Below are 15,123 nucleotides of genomic sequence, written 5' to 3'. Positions count from 1 at the left end.
CTTTTAATATTAAAACTTTTTTGCTGTCAAACGGTAAATAAGTATATTTATTTTGATATTATTTCAAATTCTGTATCCAGAAAGGCCAGTCAGCTACGCTTGTCTCCAGAAAAATACCTTATTTACAAGTTGTTTGAGCTCAGCCAAAGCCGTGTCGACATTCTGGAGGAACTTGTCCAGGAGGAAGGATGACCACGTCACCAGCAGTGAGCCAAAGCGAAGGGCAACCTCAACCTTAGCATTTAGCATCAATATAAAAGCATCAAAGAAAGTTCAAACATCCAGGCAATTGATATTTAAAAAACCTATTCACCCTAACTGTGGTAAAACCTGGAGTCGCTGGCCTACACATTTTTCATCTATTTACACATTTGTCTATGTAAAAGCTCCATACTTTTCCAGTAAAGAAGGAAGGAAGGAATTACAGAAGAAAGAGGGAAAAAAGGAGGCAAAGGGAAGAAAAGACGGAAAGGCAGAAGGATGTGCACAATATGGGAACGAATAAAGGAACAAAGGAAAACACAAAGGAAGGTTTGAGTGACAAAGGAAGGAAAAAAGGGAGGAAAAAGGTAAGGAAAGAAGGAATGACAGAAGAATGGGAACAAGAAAGGAAGGAAGGACCCAAAGAAGGAATGACGATAGAATGGAAGGAAGCAGATAATCAAGGACACTACAGAGAATCTAATAAGAACGTTTGGATAAACAAATATTAATCCAAATTCTTATTTTCTATTTTGATAATTTACCAGACCTAAGAAATACTAAAATAGAGATATATACTTCTCCAGACAGTTTAGAGGAACTGAATTCACAAAACGCTTACATTTTTCACTTTTGAAGCTAGCAAGTTGCTTAGGTCTTCAGGTATGCTGGCACAGGTGGATTCATACTCTTTCAAAATTGTCTAAAAGAGGGATTCCAGTCAGTATAAGCAGGTATAATCATTGTTTGACTAGAGACGCTATAGTGAAATAGCTCAAAATAAACCTGACCTTAAGTCTCTGGTGAACATCATGTAGCTTCCTTTCCATATTGAGAAGAGCAACGGCCTGCTTTGGAACCTGAAGACCCATACTTGACAAACACTTCACCTCCTGAATGACCTCAGTTATTTGTGGATCAAAGTTAACAAGAAACATTTTGTTCTGAGGGTGACGTACCAGCACAGTATGGTTTAGGACTGTTATGAAGAGCAGAGGAGGTAATTATCGAGTGTCCTGTAACAAATATTCCAGCATTTTGCTAGAAACAAAGAGCTTACTGTGTTCTAGTTTGGAAACATTCTTCGCCCACGTCTGAAAATGGAGACATTCAAACTCTACCAGTTCGGCGGCTGCTTGATTGTACATCTTGACCACTGCTTTCCCTTTGGGACTCGACAGAACAGCCGAGTTATTCTGTTAAGAAGGACGAACCAATTAATAAAGTGGTAAATCTACTATTTTTATTAAATTATCTAAATTCTGACTAACCTTTATGTATGACATGGGTTGCTCAATCTTTTTAAAAAGGTGCCTGGCCCAACGAATTCTGCCAGCCACTGGAGGCATGTTTCGAGCCCATGGAGGATTCTCCATCTCTTCGTCAAAGAGCTACAAACAAAGAGAGCAAAACTGTTTCTCTGTTTTGACATAACAGACTGTTTGGATCTACAAGTTGTATGCAACTAGAAACCTTCTGGACATGCTCCACTTCAGAGACATAGCGCTGAAGAACGTGAAGCAAAACGCTGGAAATCTGTTCGCCCAGACAAGGAAGCTTCAGGTTCTGGAAACTATGAAAAAAAAAGAATGTTTTTAGGATGATATATTACACTTTTAATCATTACAGTAGAATCTTTAAGGCAAACTACGATGAATTTTACTAACCGCTGTAGAAGCGCTAGAGCTCGCTGAGATGAGTAGATTTTTGAGAAACATGAATTCATAAGTTGCTGAAGTTTGGTCTGTAGACAAAGACGAGAAGGGTTTTACATTTCCATGTAGTTTCAACTGCAAATTGCGAAACTAAAAAAATACTCATCTACTTAGAGACTGTACATACTTCTTTCTTTTAATGATACTTAGTACTGTTTTTAGGTTTGCTGCTCCATTCCTGACAAAAGTCAGTCTAAGTGTCTTAAATCTATGAATCTGTTAACTTTACTTTTATCATCTTATTTTTGCATCTTTCCACAGTTTTTTCCCCCCAACAATTTATCTTTGGTGATGAGCTCCAAATCTTTGAGGTTAAACAGGCTCTATGCTGTCACCCTAATCTTTAGAGCCCTTCACAGAATCTTTATCAGACTTATGTTGGTACTCAGGCAGGGTCCCTCCTAAATATTTGTATAAATTCCAGCCAGAAGAAACCTGCAGGTAAAATTAAAGAATGACTTCACCCCTATACCTTGAGTGCTATGAATAGTTTGGGGCTTTTAGTGATTGGAAGTTTGAGCTAAGAGAGAACGGTTGTGGAACAGACATACCTCAATGAGGCTGATTTCAGCCATAAACTTCACAAAATCGGCATCAAATTCAGTCATCTTTGGATCCAACAGGTCATAATGCTTTCTTTTCAAATTCAAAGACACATTCTGGAACTGCCTGGCAAGATTATCGATGCCTTCAATCTTTGACTTTCCAAGAGATTCAAATGTCCCGAACACTCTGATAATTTGTTTGATCTACAAAAGATAATGTGTTACTTCTTAGGGCGGTATGGTAAAAGTGATTTCTTTTAGATTGCGTTTTTAGACTATCCTCTTGCACCACAATATAAGCTCAAAAGGTAACAATTACCTTTTCAAGTCTTTTGCAGAAGTTGTCAAACATGCCAAAGATCTGCCTCTCCGAAACATCAAAGGGCTCCTTCCTGGGGTTTTCTGCTGCCTGCATTCTCATTTTGTGGAAGCAGGACTGGTACTCCTGGAACAAAGTTATGCAGTCCTACCAAAGATAAAAAAAAAAGAAAAAGAGCAGAACAGGAAACAGATGAAGCCAGCGGAAGTCTAGCCTAAGCAAAGTAAGGACATTCACTTACCTGCATTTTCCTAATGAGCCTTTCTGCATCTTGGTCCCATACGAAACTCTTGCCATGGTCAGTAATGTGTGCTCTGCATGCTGTAACCAGTTGATTTGTGACCTGGAAACGTGGAAATAATTGAGTGTTTTTTATAATAGCTTGATTTTTACAAAACAACTGAAATCTTTAATATAACGTAATGCTCTCACTTTAAGTAACAGTGTTGGTATCTTTTCGTTTGTATTGCGGAACAGTGGGACTTCTTGAATTATTTCAATGGCTCTGATGAGACTATGGACACTTTTTATCAGGGAATCCTGGAATCACAAACAAACACACAGGAGTTTTAAGTGCATATACAAGAGCTAAAGACAGCAGTTTCAGAAAGGGTTCAACTTCCTTCTAACAACAAGCACAGCTATGTGGCACATTTGTATGTTTGTCTAGTATAAAAAGATTTATGTTTCTAAAAAGATCAGAAGACAAATGATTTGCAGACTATAATATCTTAACGTTATTACTGTATAAAATGTGAAACATTTTCTTAAGTCTTTCAGTTCCTTAATAGCAAAAAAATATGTATGGTCTGGCCCATAAAATAAAGATTTTTAATAATCAATGTGTCATAAGACAAGCTTCACCTCTTCATAAAGTTATCTACAATACATACCGGGTCATTGTTATAGAGTGATTGCAAGACTTTCTCCAGTGTGGACAGGAATTTTAAATAGTCTTTTGCTTCATTTAAGCGATCAGTTATCCTGTTATCCAGATCCCGCCACACCTACACAAGAATATGATTTGTGTTAATAGGGCATGCTAATATATTCATCTCAGTTCTTTCAGCATCAAGCTGAAACATTCAGCATGGTTAACTGATATGGAGTTTTCTTATTAAAAAAAAAAAAACACCAATACACAGACATCCTTCTAAAATAACTGCAGAGCATAAGTAATTATTTGATACCCAGTTGATTTTGTCAATGTGATAAGTTACAAAATAACAGTCTCATTTTTATGGTAGTTTCAATTTAGTGGAGGGAGACAGAGTGTCAACCAAAAGAAAAAAAAAGAAACAGAACAAAACATATTATCTTCATAGAAAGGTTCTGAATCCTTATGTTACGTAGCCTTGTCATGGAGCCTAACGTTCTCAGTCCATCATGTTCCAACTCAGTACAATGGAGATTGGGTTCTTTGGCTCATATTTGGCATTTCTTTTCCTCCAAACACACTGGACCGCAGCCCTTTCTCACAAGCCCTCTCTGAAGCTGTTCACTAGAATATTTATTTGGGCACAGCTAACCAAAAAGTTAGCTTTGCAAACTCATATTCTGCAAACGAAAATATTAGCTTTACTACGGTTAAACAGATGATAAATAAGGAAAGTTGAGGAAGCTAGCACTTGAGAGGTTACGCAAGATTTCCCATTTGATATCTGAATTGATCCCGAGTGAAATCTGTTCGTGTGTGATGTGTTGTGCACGCCATCTGACCGGACACCACACACTGTACAAGCAAACCTGTTTTATCTACAGTTTTTTATCGTTACGTGTGATGTCTCACAGGAAAATCGGCTGACTATTTCTTAAAATTTTGCCGTGTGAACGAGCCTTTAAGCTCAGTCGGAATGAAATTGTATTCCGAATGATTGCGCGGATACAAGTGGCTGAAATGGGTTTTCTCCGTAGTGTGTCTGGGCTCTCCCTTAGAGATAGAGTGAGGAGCTCAGTCATCCGGGGAGGACTCAGAGTAGAGCCGCTGCTCCTCCACGTCGAGAGGAGCCAGTTGAGGTGTCTCGGGCATCTGGTCAGGATGCCTCCTGGACGCCTCCCTGGTAAGGTGTTCCGGGCACGTCCCACCGGGAGGAGGCCCAGGGGAAGACCAAGGACACGCTGGAGGGACTATGTCTCCCGGCTGGCCTGGGAACGCCTTGGGATTCCTCCTGAGGAGCTGGCCCAAGTGGCCGGGGAGAGGGACGTCTGGGCCTCCCTACTGAAGCTGCTACCCCCGCGACCCGATCCCGGATAAGCGGAAGAAGACGGACGGACGGACGTGTGTAGTCTCACAGGAAAATCTATTTTAAAATTTTGCCGTGTGAACGAGCCTTTAAGCTCAGTCGGAATGAAATTGTATTCTGAATTATTGCTCCTGTCAGAGTGGTTCTATTCTGAATAAAGCCAGGTGCATATAAACGCACATCATGATGGGATTAATTTATTGTCTGCCCAAATAAACGGTATAATCCAATTATATTTTTGTTTTTTTAAACCAAATACATTTCAATCCGATCGTGAAATTTTGTGCATGTAAACATAGCTTACGTCATAAGTTTTCAGACAAAAGGTGCTACATGCACACACACATGGTGCATAACAAACGTGCGCAGCACTGTGTGTTTGAGGGGATAGCTGTTTTAGTACAGGATAAATGACTTGTAAACTTTCACTTTTACAGGGCTGTGAAGGCATTGAAAAGAATATTCTATCCCTCTGTGCCCAGGCAGCTGCGGTGTGAGTGTGTGGGTTGGAAGCCATTGTTACCACTTCTTGCAGGAGAAACAAGCAACCAGCTCTATTACCTCTACCCTGTAAACAGTATTAACGAACAGGCCCAAAGTCACTGATAATAAGCAGACATGGAAACACTGCTGGAAGCCTGGAACACGGTGTGAGAATTTCCGGAGATCCCTTTCCCCCCTCTGTCATCAGACTCTTTAACAACTGTGCAATAAATCGTGACTTTTTGGGTTACTTATTGTTGTAACATCAATAATATCCATATTGTTATAATTTAATGTGCACTATTTTTGAATTGAAAAGCATAAATAAAAATCACTTTCATCATTGCTGTGTAGAAACATGTTTTTCTATGCTGGTTAATTGTCCCTAAAGGATTGCATAGTGTAGGCAGTAAGTGCCGCCCGGTGTTTTGTTTGGAAGTGTTGGTCCCGCTGAGCCATGCTGCAACCCAAAAGCCCAGCTCTGAGTCCAGTATTCTTCCACCTCATGCGATGCCGGTATTGTACCGGTAACAAACCCAGGAAGCTTGGTTACATTACTAAAAAAAGGGTAAGGGTCATGAACCACATTCTAATAATAGCAAGAAAGGTTAGAAAAATAAACACGTTTTTTTTTGTGGAGCAGTGACTGCTACTTTTGTGGAGACATTTGTGTGGATGTGTATTGAGAGCCAGAACAGTGACATAAATAGTGGATGAATATCCAGTGTGAACGTTGTTATTGTACTTGTAGTTAATAAAACCCAATAAAGTGGGGTTTTATTACTCTTCTGTGATTCTCTCGTCCTCTTGTAGTAAGTGGAAACTTCCATCTGTTTTTCAGCACCCTCAAACATAACATCTAGTAGCCACCCTCTTCTCCAGTGGAGGAGTCAGACATGCTAGGGCGACTTAAACCATTAAATTAGTCGGCTGGTGCATCAGGTGGGGGGAGGAGGGGAGAGGGAAGACTGTTTGCTTGATGGTGTCTGCTAATTGGAGAGTAAGAATTACGCAGAAAGATAAACTGTTCTCTGGTTTGTTAACAAAGCTAACTGCCCATGAGCAGGGACCTTGACACCCACTTTTGATATTCACACAGCCTCATCAGTGCACAACAGATCATATTATACCCCCAAAACCACAGAAAATGTTAATCTGTTGTTATGACCCGTTTAAGCACGTTTTCTTTTTTTGACTCTGGTTTTGATTTCTGGGTAAATATGAAAACAAACATCCAGCAAATTTTACTCCAAAGAACATTTGAGCTCAATGTTGGCTATGTACCTTTAAAAGAGGAAGGCCGCATGCTGCACAATATTTATAATAAAAAGATTTACCAAAAAAACGTTACAAAATGAAAAACCTTTGACCTCTTCGCACTTGACTGTAAAATTAGTACCTTTATCATTTTGGAGCGGCGGATATAGAGCACCATTACGACAGCCTTGCACTCTTCACTTTTGGTGTGATTGACGATGGAGTTGAATTGTAAGTGCTTCTTTTTCCAGTGTTCTAACTCACTCAGCGGTCCTTCGTGGTCGATTTTCCTCAACTGATCATCCTCGGTCAGGACCTGATCATAATGGAAGGAAGAGATATTGCAGTAATAATCACTATAAAATTATACACAGTTAACGCTACAATAACTTTCTGCAAACAAAATTTGAAGGAATGTTTGACTATTGTAAAAGTTCTTAGTCCTTGAGTCCAAAAAGTCCTTGAGAGGGGTTGGACATTCTTCCACTCTGGAGTTGCCCCTGGTGAGAGGCGCCAAGCAGGAGTGGGCATACTTGTTGCCTCTCATCTTGGTGCCTGTACGTTGGGGTTTACCCCGGTGAACGAAAGGGTGGTCTCCCTCCGCATACGTGTGAGGGAGCGGGTTCTGAACTGCTGTTTGTGCTTATGCACCAAACAGCAGTTCAGATTACCCACCCTTTTTGGAGTCCTTAGAGGGGGTACTGGACAGTGCCCCTCCTGGGGACTCCCTGGTTCTTCTAGGGGACTTCAACGCAGGACATTAAATTTCTTTCTTTCAATAAGGCAACTTTGTTAGAACCTTGTCATGTTTTGGATAAATTATTATCTACATATCCATTTTATAATATAATCTAAATACTTCTTTGTTTCAATAAAATGAAATTTTTAGCTAATAATAGAGCATTTTTTGCCTGTGGGTGGTTTCAGTCTGTCACTTTTGGCCAGTTTGGTAAGCCATTTGGATTCCACTGGTCTAAGCTGACACTAGCTACGTTTACATGGACAAAGGTAGTCGGAATAAAGGGCCAATCAGAATAAAAAAGTGTCATGTAAACACGGCAATTGGAATATTATGATCAGATCAAGCTCAATTGGAATGAAATTGTAATTCGAATGAGGGGTGGTTTATGCCGTGCAAATAAATGCTTGTGAGTTAAGTTATTTTGATTGTAACACACTGACCCAAGTGTGCATATGAGCCTGACGTAAACATGACATATTTCCACGTTGTTGAGTGGCGGAAATACATCTGGGATCAAAACTGCCGAGGCTCCTGATACAAAAATAAAAAATTGTAGCTTACTCAGAAAAAGTTTCAACCGTAATTAGAACATCGTGCAAGTTCAGCCTGGGCATTCGGAAGACAAACAAACTCGTATAATACTGCTTTGTTTACTATTTTTGTGGTTTAGCAAATATGAAGTACTTCGCTGTTTTTATTTAGGGGAATGTGATAACTGCGCATGTCAGAGTGGTTCTATTCTGAATAAAGCCAGTTCAGATTAATTGCATGTCCATATAAATGGTACAATCCAATTATTTAATCCGAGTACATTTTAATCCGATCGTGATATTTTGTGCATGTAAACATAGCTACTGTCTCCTTTCTGTAAACTCTAACATCTTTCATTCAGCTCATCCACTGCTATTACTAGTGACCAAAAACAGTTCCTTATAAAAGCACTGATTATTGTTATGAAATCAAAGACAGATTTACAAAAATACATACCTGTTCAATTTCCTTGCACCACCGACTGAGAAGGTCTTCGAGTTCCTGCACCATCTCAAAGTTAGCAGCTGCAGCTTTCATCTCGTCTAGACAAGTCAGCTTGGAAAGGTCGATATTCGTCGCTGGACTCAAACGGACAACAGCGTTGTTTCTCACCTGAAGGTCTGGTAAAACAGACCAGGTAAAAAAACAACGAAAACAAAAATACACAAAAGTAACAACATGCATGACTTTTTCATGTAAATATTTAGAATTGCTCAACTTGAAAAATTGTGTTGTGAAAACTGAGAATAATAAAAGGTCCTACCATCAAGCTCGCTCAGAAAATGTTTATAGTTATCCATGAAGTTCTTTTTAAGTTTCTCTCCATGTCTCGATTGGTCCAAGGCACCCCAGCTTTCCTGTCCCTCAAGAATTGGCAGCAGAAAAGCGTAGGCATTTCTTATTCCTTTTAGGAGGCCATCAGTGGCATCGATCATTGAGAAACAGATTTCCTAAGAGACATTCAGAAAGAAAAACCGTAAAGAGGACACTTTTGCTTTGGGAAATGGGATTCCAAATGTAAGCTGCCCAGTTCTGCAGCACTGTTGCCTTGCAGCAAGAATGTCCTGCATTTGAACCCTTGGGCTCTATTCTCTCGCCCACCCCTCATACTCCTGAAGCAGGGTGCGTGGCTCTCCATTTCTCAAGCTCAGGTCCTCTACCAAAGCCCTGAGAGCTTGAGGGTTCTTCTTGGGATCTTAGCTGTTCCTAAGATTGCATTCTTCTGGACTGAGATGTCTGATGTTTCTCCAGGTATCTGTTGAAACCCCTTCTCCAGAGTGGTTGTTACTGCCCTGAGTGCTCAGATGACCACGGACACTACTGTGATCCTCACCTTTCAGGCTCTTGCTAGTTCTTCCCTTAGCCCATGGTATTTTTCAAATGGAAATCAAATTTCTTAATCCATGGAGGTCTGGATTTGGAGCCAGACTCAAAATTTAAGTGGAAAAACACACTACAGGCAGATCCAACTTTGATACAACATCCTTAAAACAAGTCATTATGAGGCTCAGTAGTGTGTATGACCTCCCTACAACTCCTGGTCATGCTCCTGATGAGGTGGCAAATGGTCTCCAGATGGATCTCCTCCCAGACCTGGACTAACACATCCGCCAACTCCTGGAGAGTCTGTGGTGCAACGTGGTGTTGGTGGATGGAGCAAGACATGATGTCCCAGATGTGCTCAATGGGATTCAGGTCTGGGGAACAGAGGGCCGGTCCATAGCATAAATTCCTTCGTCTTGCAGGATCTGCTGACACACTCCAGCCATTAGGTCTAGCACCGTCTTTAATCAGAAGGAACCCAGGGCCAACCGCACCAGCATATGGTCTCACAATTGGTCTGAGGATCTCATCCCTGTACCTAATGGCAGTCAGACTACCTCTGGCGAGCACATGGAGTGCTGTGCGTCCCACCCAAAGAAATGCCACCCCACACCATTACTGACCCACTGCCAAACCGGTCATGCTGGAGGATGTTGCAGGCAGCAGAACGTTCTCCACGGCTTCACCAGACTCTGTCACATCTGTCTCATGTGCCCAGTGGGAACCTGCTTTCATCTGTGAAGAGCTCAGGGCGCTAGTGGTGAATTTGCCAATCTTGGTGTTCTCTGGCAAACGGCAAACGTCCCGCACAGCTTTGGGCTGTAAGCACCTGTGGACGTTGGGCCCTCGTGCCACCCTCGCTGAGTCTTTTTCTGGTCGTTTGAGCAGACACATGTACATTTGTGGCCTGCTGGAGGTCATTTAGAAAAATGCACGAAACAGTGATGCATTTAAAAATACCTCAAGCTCTCCTACCTCACCATATTTTACAGACTATAAGTCACTGAAAAATATAACTTGCATCAGTCAAAAAATGCATCATAAACAGGAAAAAACATATAAGTTGAACTGGACTATAGATTTCATTTATTCAGAAATGTATTTCACAAAATCCAACTCCAAAAACAGACTTTTAATTTAGAAAGGCATCTTAATCAATTACACAATAGCATCCACAGCAACAGGCTGAATAACATAAAGCATAAGAAGCAATGACTCCCACAAGCAAGTTGCTGATAAGCAAGTTCACCAACTTCCCGATTTTATTCCACATCCGCACATATCACACGTCAGCAGCCTAGAGCGCCCTCTTGTGATTATAAAAAGCAAACATTACTTCTTGTTTCATGTCACAGTGTGAATTACGGAGTAAAAACATGTTATATATTTGACATATACATGGCACCTCACTATAAGTCTCTATGAATACTATAATAATAACTATGAATATAAGTGAGACTTAAATTCCAGAAAATATGGTAAGTGAGAATAGCAGAGGAAAATGCAACACGAAATGCACATCATCACCTGATTATCAGATTTACATGTTTTAGATAAAGGTAAATCACACACCAAAAAAAAAAAAACACCTCACATCTTACCTCGTGTATGTTTTCTGGAGTTACAGGAACGTCCTCCCTCGTTCGAAAGAAATAACAGCAGATGCCTGTCAGACATGTCTGGGCTGAATCAGCTAAAAACAGTCTCTGTACTTTTCCCCCTGCGGCTTGTCCAGGGTATGTGCGTCCACACTCTGTAATCGGATGCAAATATGTGACGGAGTAACATGAAAAACTAATTTTGTAAGGATCAAACTTCTACCGATAGCCAAAGATTTGCAAAGCTCTGTAAAATGACAAATTTTCACAGAAGACAAATAGTCTAGATTCCCGTCTCTCTGCATGTAATCCTACCTATTCCTGGGACCTCAGACTCCTGGTATACAAAGGAGATCCTTTTATGGCCTCCAGCGGCGAAGAAATGATCAAAAGCAGCCAGCTATAATCACAAAGAACAAAACAAAGAAACAAGCAAATAGTGAGAAGAACAGTGGTGCTTCTATTACATATCAATCCAACCAAACACAACATTCTGGATTTTAAAGAAAACATCCTAGTAAAACCAAGAAAAAGAAAGAAAGGTGGAAGGTCAAACTTTGTTCCTGGTAAATTACTTTCATGAAAGGTCTCATTCCATTTTATCTCTAAGGTGTAATGGTAAGAAGTATGGAGGAACAACTCTGACATATTTAAAAATAAATAGAGAAATAAATAAATGCCCAACAAATAAATAAGCATACAATTACATGCACAAAAATGCAGCTAATGAATGAATGTAGGCGTTATTTAAATTATACAATAAAACATAAATCTATATATCTATATTTAATTAGCTTATTTATTCACCTTTGTAATAATTATTTATGTATTATATGTTATATTTTTCAACTTTATTTATTAATTACCAATTTTAAATATATTTAGTTATGTGTTTTATTTTTTTCTATTTTTATGGTATTTTTTTACCCCATCTCTTTCTGCCAGTCCTTTTTACATTTCTGTTTTAAAATCATTAAAACCTTTAACATTCATCATTGAGAAAAGTCGATAAATAAATTTCCACTAATGAAATGTAAAATTATATATTTTTTTAACTCCTTTTACTTTGTAAGATTTTGAAAGATACCTGCCTTTTTTCCTTTCTACTTGTTGATTGAATGAAAATCGATTTAAATCTGGATCTGCCAGAATTCAGAATAACTTCATGGCTAACTTTAATCATTGTTTATTGGATCACATTTGGGATGCATTTCATGTCATCCATTCAGGCGGGTGTATCTAGAAACAAAAATGTCTTTTACAATAGAGCAGACGGCTGTTTTCAGTGATGGACTCAGGAAGGTGCAACAGCAGACAGAACTTCTGGAGATGTGTGCGACGATCAGAGCAAGGAATATTTTCATCAGTCATCAGGTAACGACCTTGGAGCCGTTTACTTGTTGAGAACGTGTTATATTGAGCATTAATGTTTATATGAATCAAGTTTACACAGGCATAATCATCCTCCTATTAGGCACTGTACTTTTTGGACTATAAGGCGCACTTAAAATCCTTTCATTTTCTCAAAAGTTGATGGTGAATAAATGATAAAACTATGTCTGGTAAAATGTTTCAGTTTAGCACATCGAAGTCCGCTGCAGGAGCAAAACAAATACATGAATAATTTTTTGTGTTGCGATCCAAATTATTTCTTGGTCTAGTCTGCCACTGAGAACAGTAATGAAAGCTGTCACAGGTTTGTTCCTGGTGTGCAATCCAAGAGGCACACACTGGCTACGTTTACGGCGACAAAAGTCATCGGAATAAGGGGCCGATTGGAATAAAAATGCATCATGTAAACAAGCCAATAGGGATATTATGGTCAGATTAAGCTCAATCAGAATGAAATTGTAATCTGAATGAGAGGGGTGGTTTATGCTGATTAATAATCCGATCAACGTGCAAATAAACGCTTGTCAGGTTATTCTGAATGTGGCAAACTGACCCAAGTGCGCGTGTGCGCCCGACATAAACATGATCCAAAACTGTGGGGGCTCCTGATACAACCTTTCTGTTCTAAAAAATAAAAGAGCTCAAAACTGTTGCTTACTCAGTAACGTTTCAACCGTAATTAGAACATTGTGCAAGTCCAGCCTGGGTGCTCCTAAAACAAACAAACTTGTATAATACTGCTACTGTTTGTTCTTGTTTAGCAAAGACAGAAGTACCGGTACTTCTTTTTCTGCGTGTTTTTTTTTTTAAGGGGAATTGGATAACTGCGCATAAAGCCAGTTGCATATACACGCACGTTATGATTGGATTGATTGTGTGCCCATATAAACGGTACAATGTGATTATTTAATCTGAATACATTTAAATCAGATCGTGAAATTTAGTGCATGTGAACATAGTTACTGATAAATCTGCACCTGTTCACAACACTCGATGCTCTGTGTGCCCTGATTAAACAAACTTGTCTGAGTGGAGCAAACAGGACAAGAATTGATTCATAAATTCAAAGCTTATTCATTTTGTCATTATTTGCGGGGCAGCACAGTTCATAACCTGTGGAGTACGGTAACGGCTCTGATTAGGCACCGATCTTAGCAGCTGTCCTTCTGAGAAATCCTTTCTAAATATCTGACACTTTCAGATATTGATCTCAGGTTACTTTTGGTCGCAACATGCTAAAAGATTGCCATCCTAGAACCTGTCTCACTGTGTGATGTAAGACCACAAATTTAGAGCCGCGACCAAAGATCTAACCACGATTTTCCGACAGTCCTCGTCTTTCCGGGCATAAGACACTCATTTTTTTACTTAAGAGATTTAGATGGCTATGTCAGCACTGGTTTGGCCTCATTGATTTAAATAACAACAAATACCGTGATTTAATACTTAAACAAAGGTTAACACTCCAGGCAATCCTAAAATTAGAAACCCATACCAACCCGTGCTTACCAGAGATTATCCCTGTGCCAACACTTCATGCAAACATTCCCTCTATTTCAGTGACCTATCTGGTAGCTTTATTATTCAAAGAATAGCAATAAAGAAAGACTTACAGATGGAGAATCCAAAATGAACTCCTCTACTGCTGATGGTGTCAAAGACAGCCTATCAGCCAGGATATCGAAGATGTATTTGTGTGAAGGGGTGAGCAGCTTTCTCCGCTCCTCTCTCGCCTTCTTATGGATGGCCTGAAGATGGGAAGAAGTGTAAATAGTAATATTTCTGTGGATCAAAGCAACACAAATATATCATAGACTTACTTCATTTCCAAGCTTGTTTGTTTTTGGAGTTTGTGCATCCATCATGGAAACATTTTGAGGCAGAAATGTTCTTCTCAGCTTTCCTGCTTAGATCAAACCGGGAAACACAACAGCCATGTCTGGTGTACTTTTCCTATTACTTTAGTAAAAAATACCAATAACATCTGCTGACCACAAAATATAAAGTATTTTGCAGAGGTCTGTCATTTTGAAGGTTCTTTGAATTAGAAATGTTGAATTATGGATCTCTGGAATACACACATCCCATAATGTACATATAATAGATCAGTTTCACATATTCAAAGGAGATGTATCACCATTCTTGTGCCTTTATATGACGCACAGCTTATATACTATCATGCTACATTATACACAAAATAAAGACTAACGAAACTTATCATTTTTAAAAATCTTGTAGCGGTCTTCTCAATTAAATGCTTATTCTCCTATATACAGAACCAAGCTGAAATGCATAATAATAACTACAGCAGCAATAACAATATGTTTTGCCTTGTATTATAATTAACTTATTTAATAAAACAATACTTTTACCACCTATACCAGGGGTCAGCAACCTTTACAACCCGCAGAGCCATTTTTGCCCTCAGTCCAGCTACACAATTTTGTTTAGAGCCACAAAAGTTACACATCTCTTTGAAACAAGAGCTTGTTTTTATAGTATACTATAGGAAATATGTTTCCTTTTTTAATTAAAGATCAATACTTCTTATTACTTAACCAACAGTATTTTTATGTTTAGGTTTAATGCATTTTCTTCAATTGGACATTTGATTTTTTTTATAGAAAATGGCATCAAAATGATGAAAAAGCAACCTATTTACAAAAAGATACTTCATTTAGCTATAGTAAAATGTTCTATACACCATTAATTTCTTTCTTTTTCTGGAAATGTTATGCATACATTGCATAACTAAATGCATCCTAAAGCTAGCA

General features: G+C 39.1%; 1 protein-coding gene across 1 annotated transcript in view; it reads right to left on the bottom strand.

The window, feature by feature from the left end:
• The window catches only part of LOC105926821 (dynein heavy chain 8, axonemal), a 74,851-nt gene extending 62,135 nt beyond the window's left edge, over positions 1-12,716 (bottom strand). Inside the window, exons 1-18 of the mRNA XM_036143887.1 lie at positions 12,702-12,716; positions 11,273-11,357; positions 10,961-11,112; positions 8,800-8,986; positions 8,493-8,656; positions 6,906-7,079; positions 3,674-3,787; positions 3,213-3,320; positions 3,022-3,123; positions 2,781-2,927; positions 2,468-2,665; positions 1,869-1,945; positions 1,675-1,774; positions 1,473-1,592; positions 1,262-1,397; positions 993-1,180; positions 824-904; positions 118-234 (exon numbers count right to left, since the gene is read on the bottom strand). Of these exons, the coding sequence (XP_035999780.1) occupies positions 118-234; positions 824-904; positions 993-1,180; positions 1,262-1,397; positions 1,473-1,592; positions 1,675-1,774; positions 1,869-1,945; positions 2,468-2,665; positions 2,781-2,927; positions 3,022-3,123; positions 3,213-3,320; positions 3,674-3,787; positions 6,906-7,079; positions 8,493-8,656; positions 8,800-8,986; positions 10,961-11,112; positions 11,273-11,357; positions 12,702-12,716 (2,265 nt within the window). The remainder of the gene's footprint in view (positions 1-117; positions 235-823; positions 905-992; positions 1,181-1,261; positions 1,398-1,472; positions 1,593-1,674; positions 1,775-1,868; positions 1,946-2,467; positions 2,666-2,780; positions 2,928-3,021; positions 3,124-3,212; positions 3,321-3,673; positions 3,788-6,905; positions 7,080-8,492; positions 8,657-8,799; positions 8,987-10,960; positions 11,113-11,272; positions 11,358-12,701) is intronic.
• Between the last annotated feature and the right edge of the window lie 2,407 nt (positions 12,717-15,123).

Source organism: Fundulus heteroclitus, chromosome 12 (assembly GCF_011125445.2).
Source record: "Fundulus heteroclitus isolate FHET01 chromosome 12, MU-UCD_Fhet_4.1, whole genome shotgun sequence".
Lineage (NCBI taxonomy): Eukaryota > Metazoa > Chordata > Actinopteri > Cyprinodontiformes > Fundulidae > Fundulus > Fundulus heteroclitus.
Note: the sequence above shows the minus strand (reverse complement) of the source record. Positions and strands in the feature narration are given on the sequence as shown.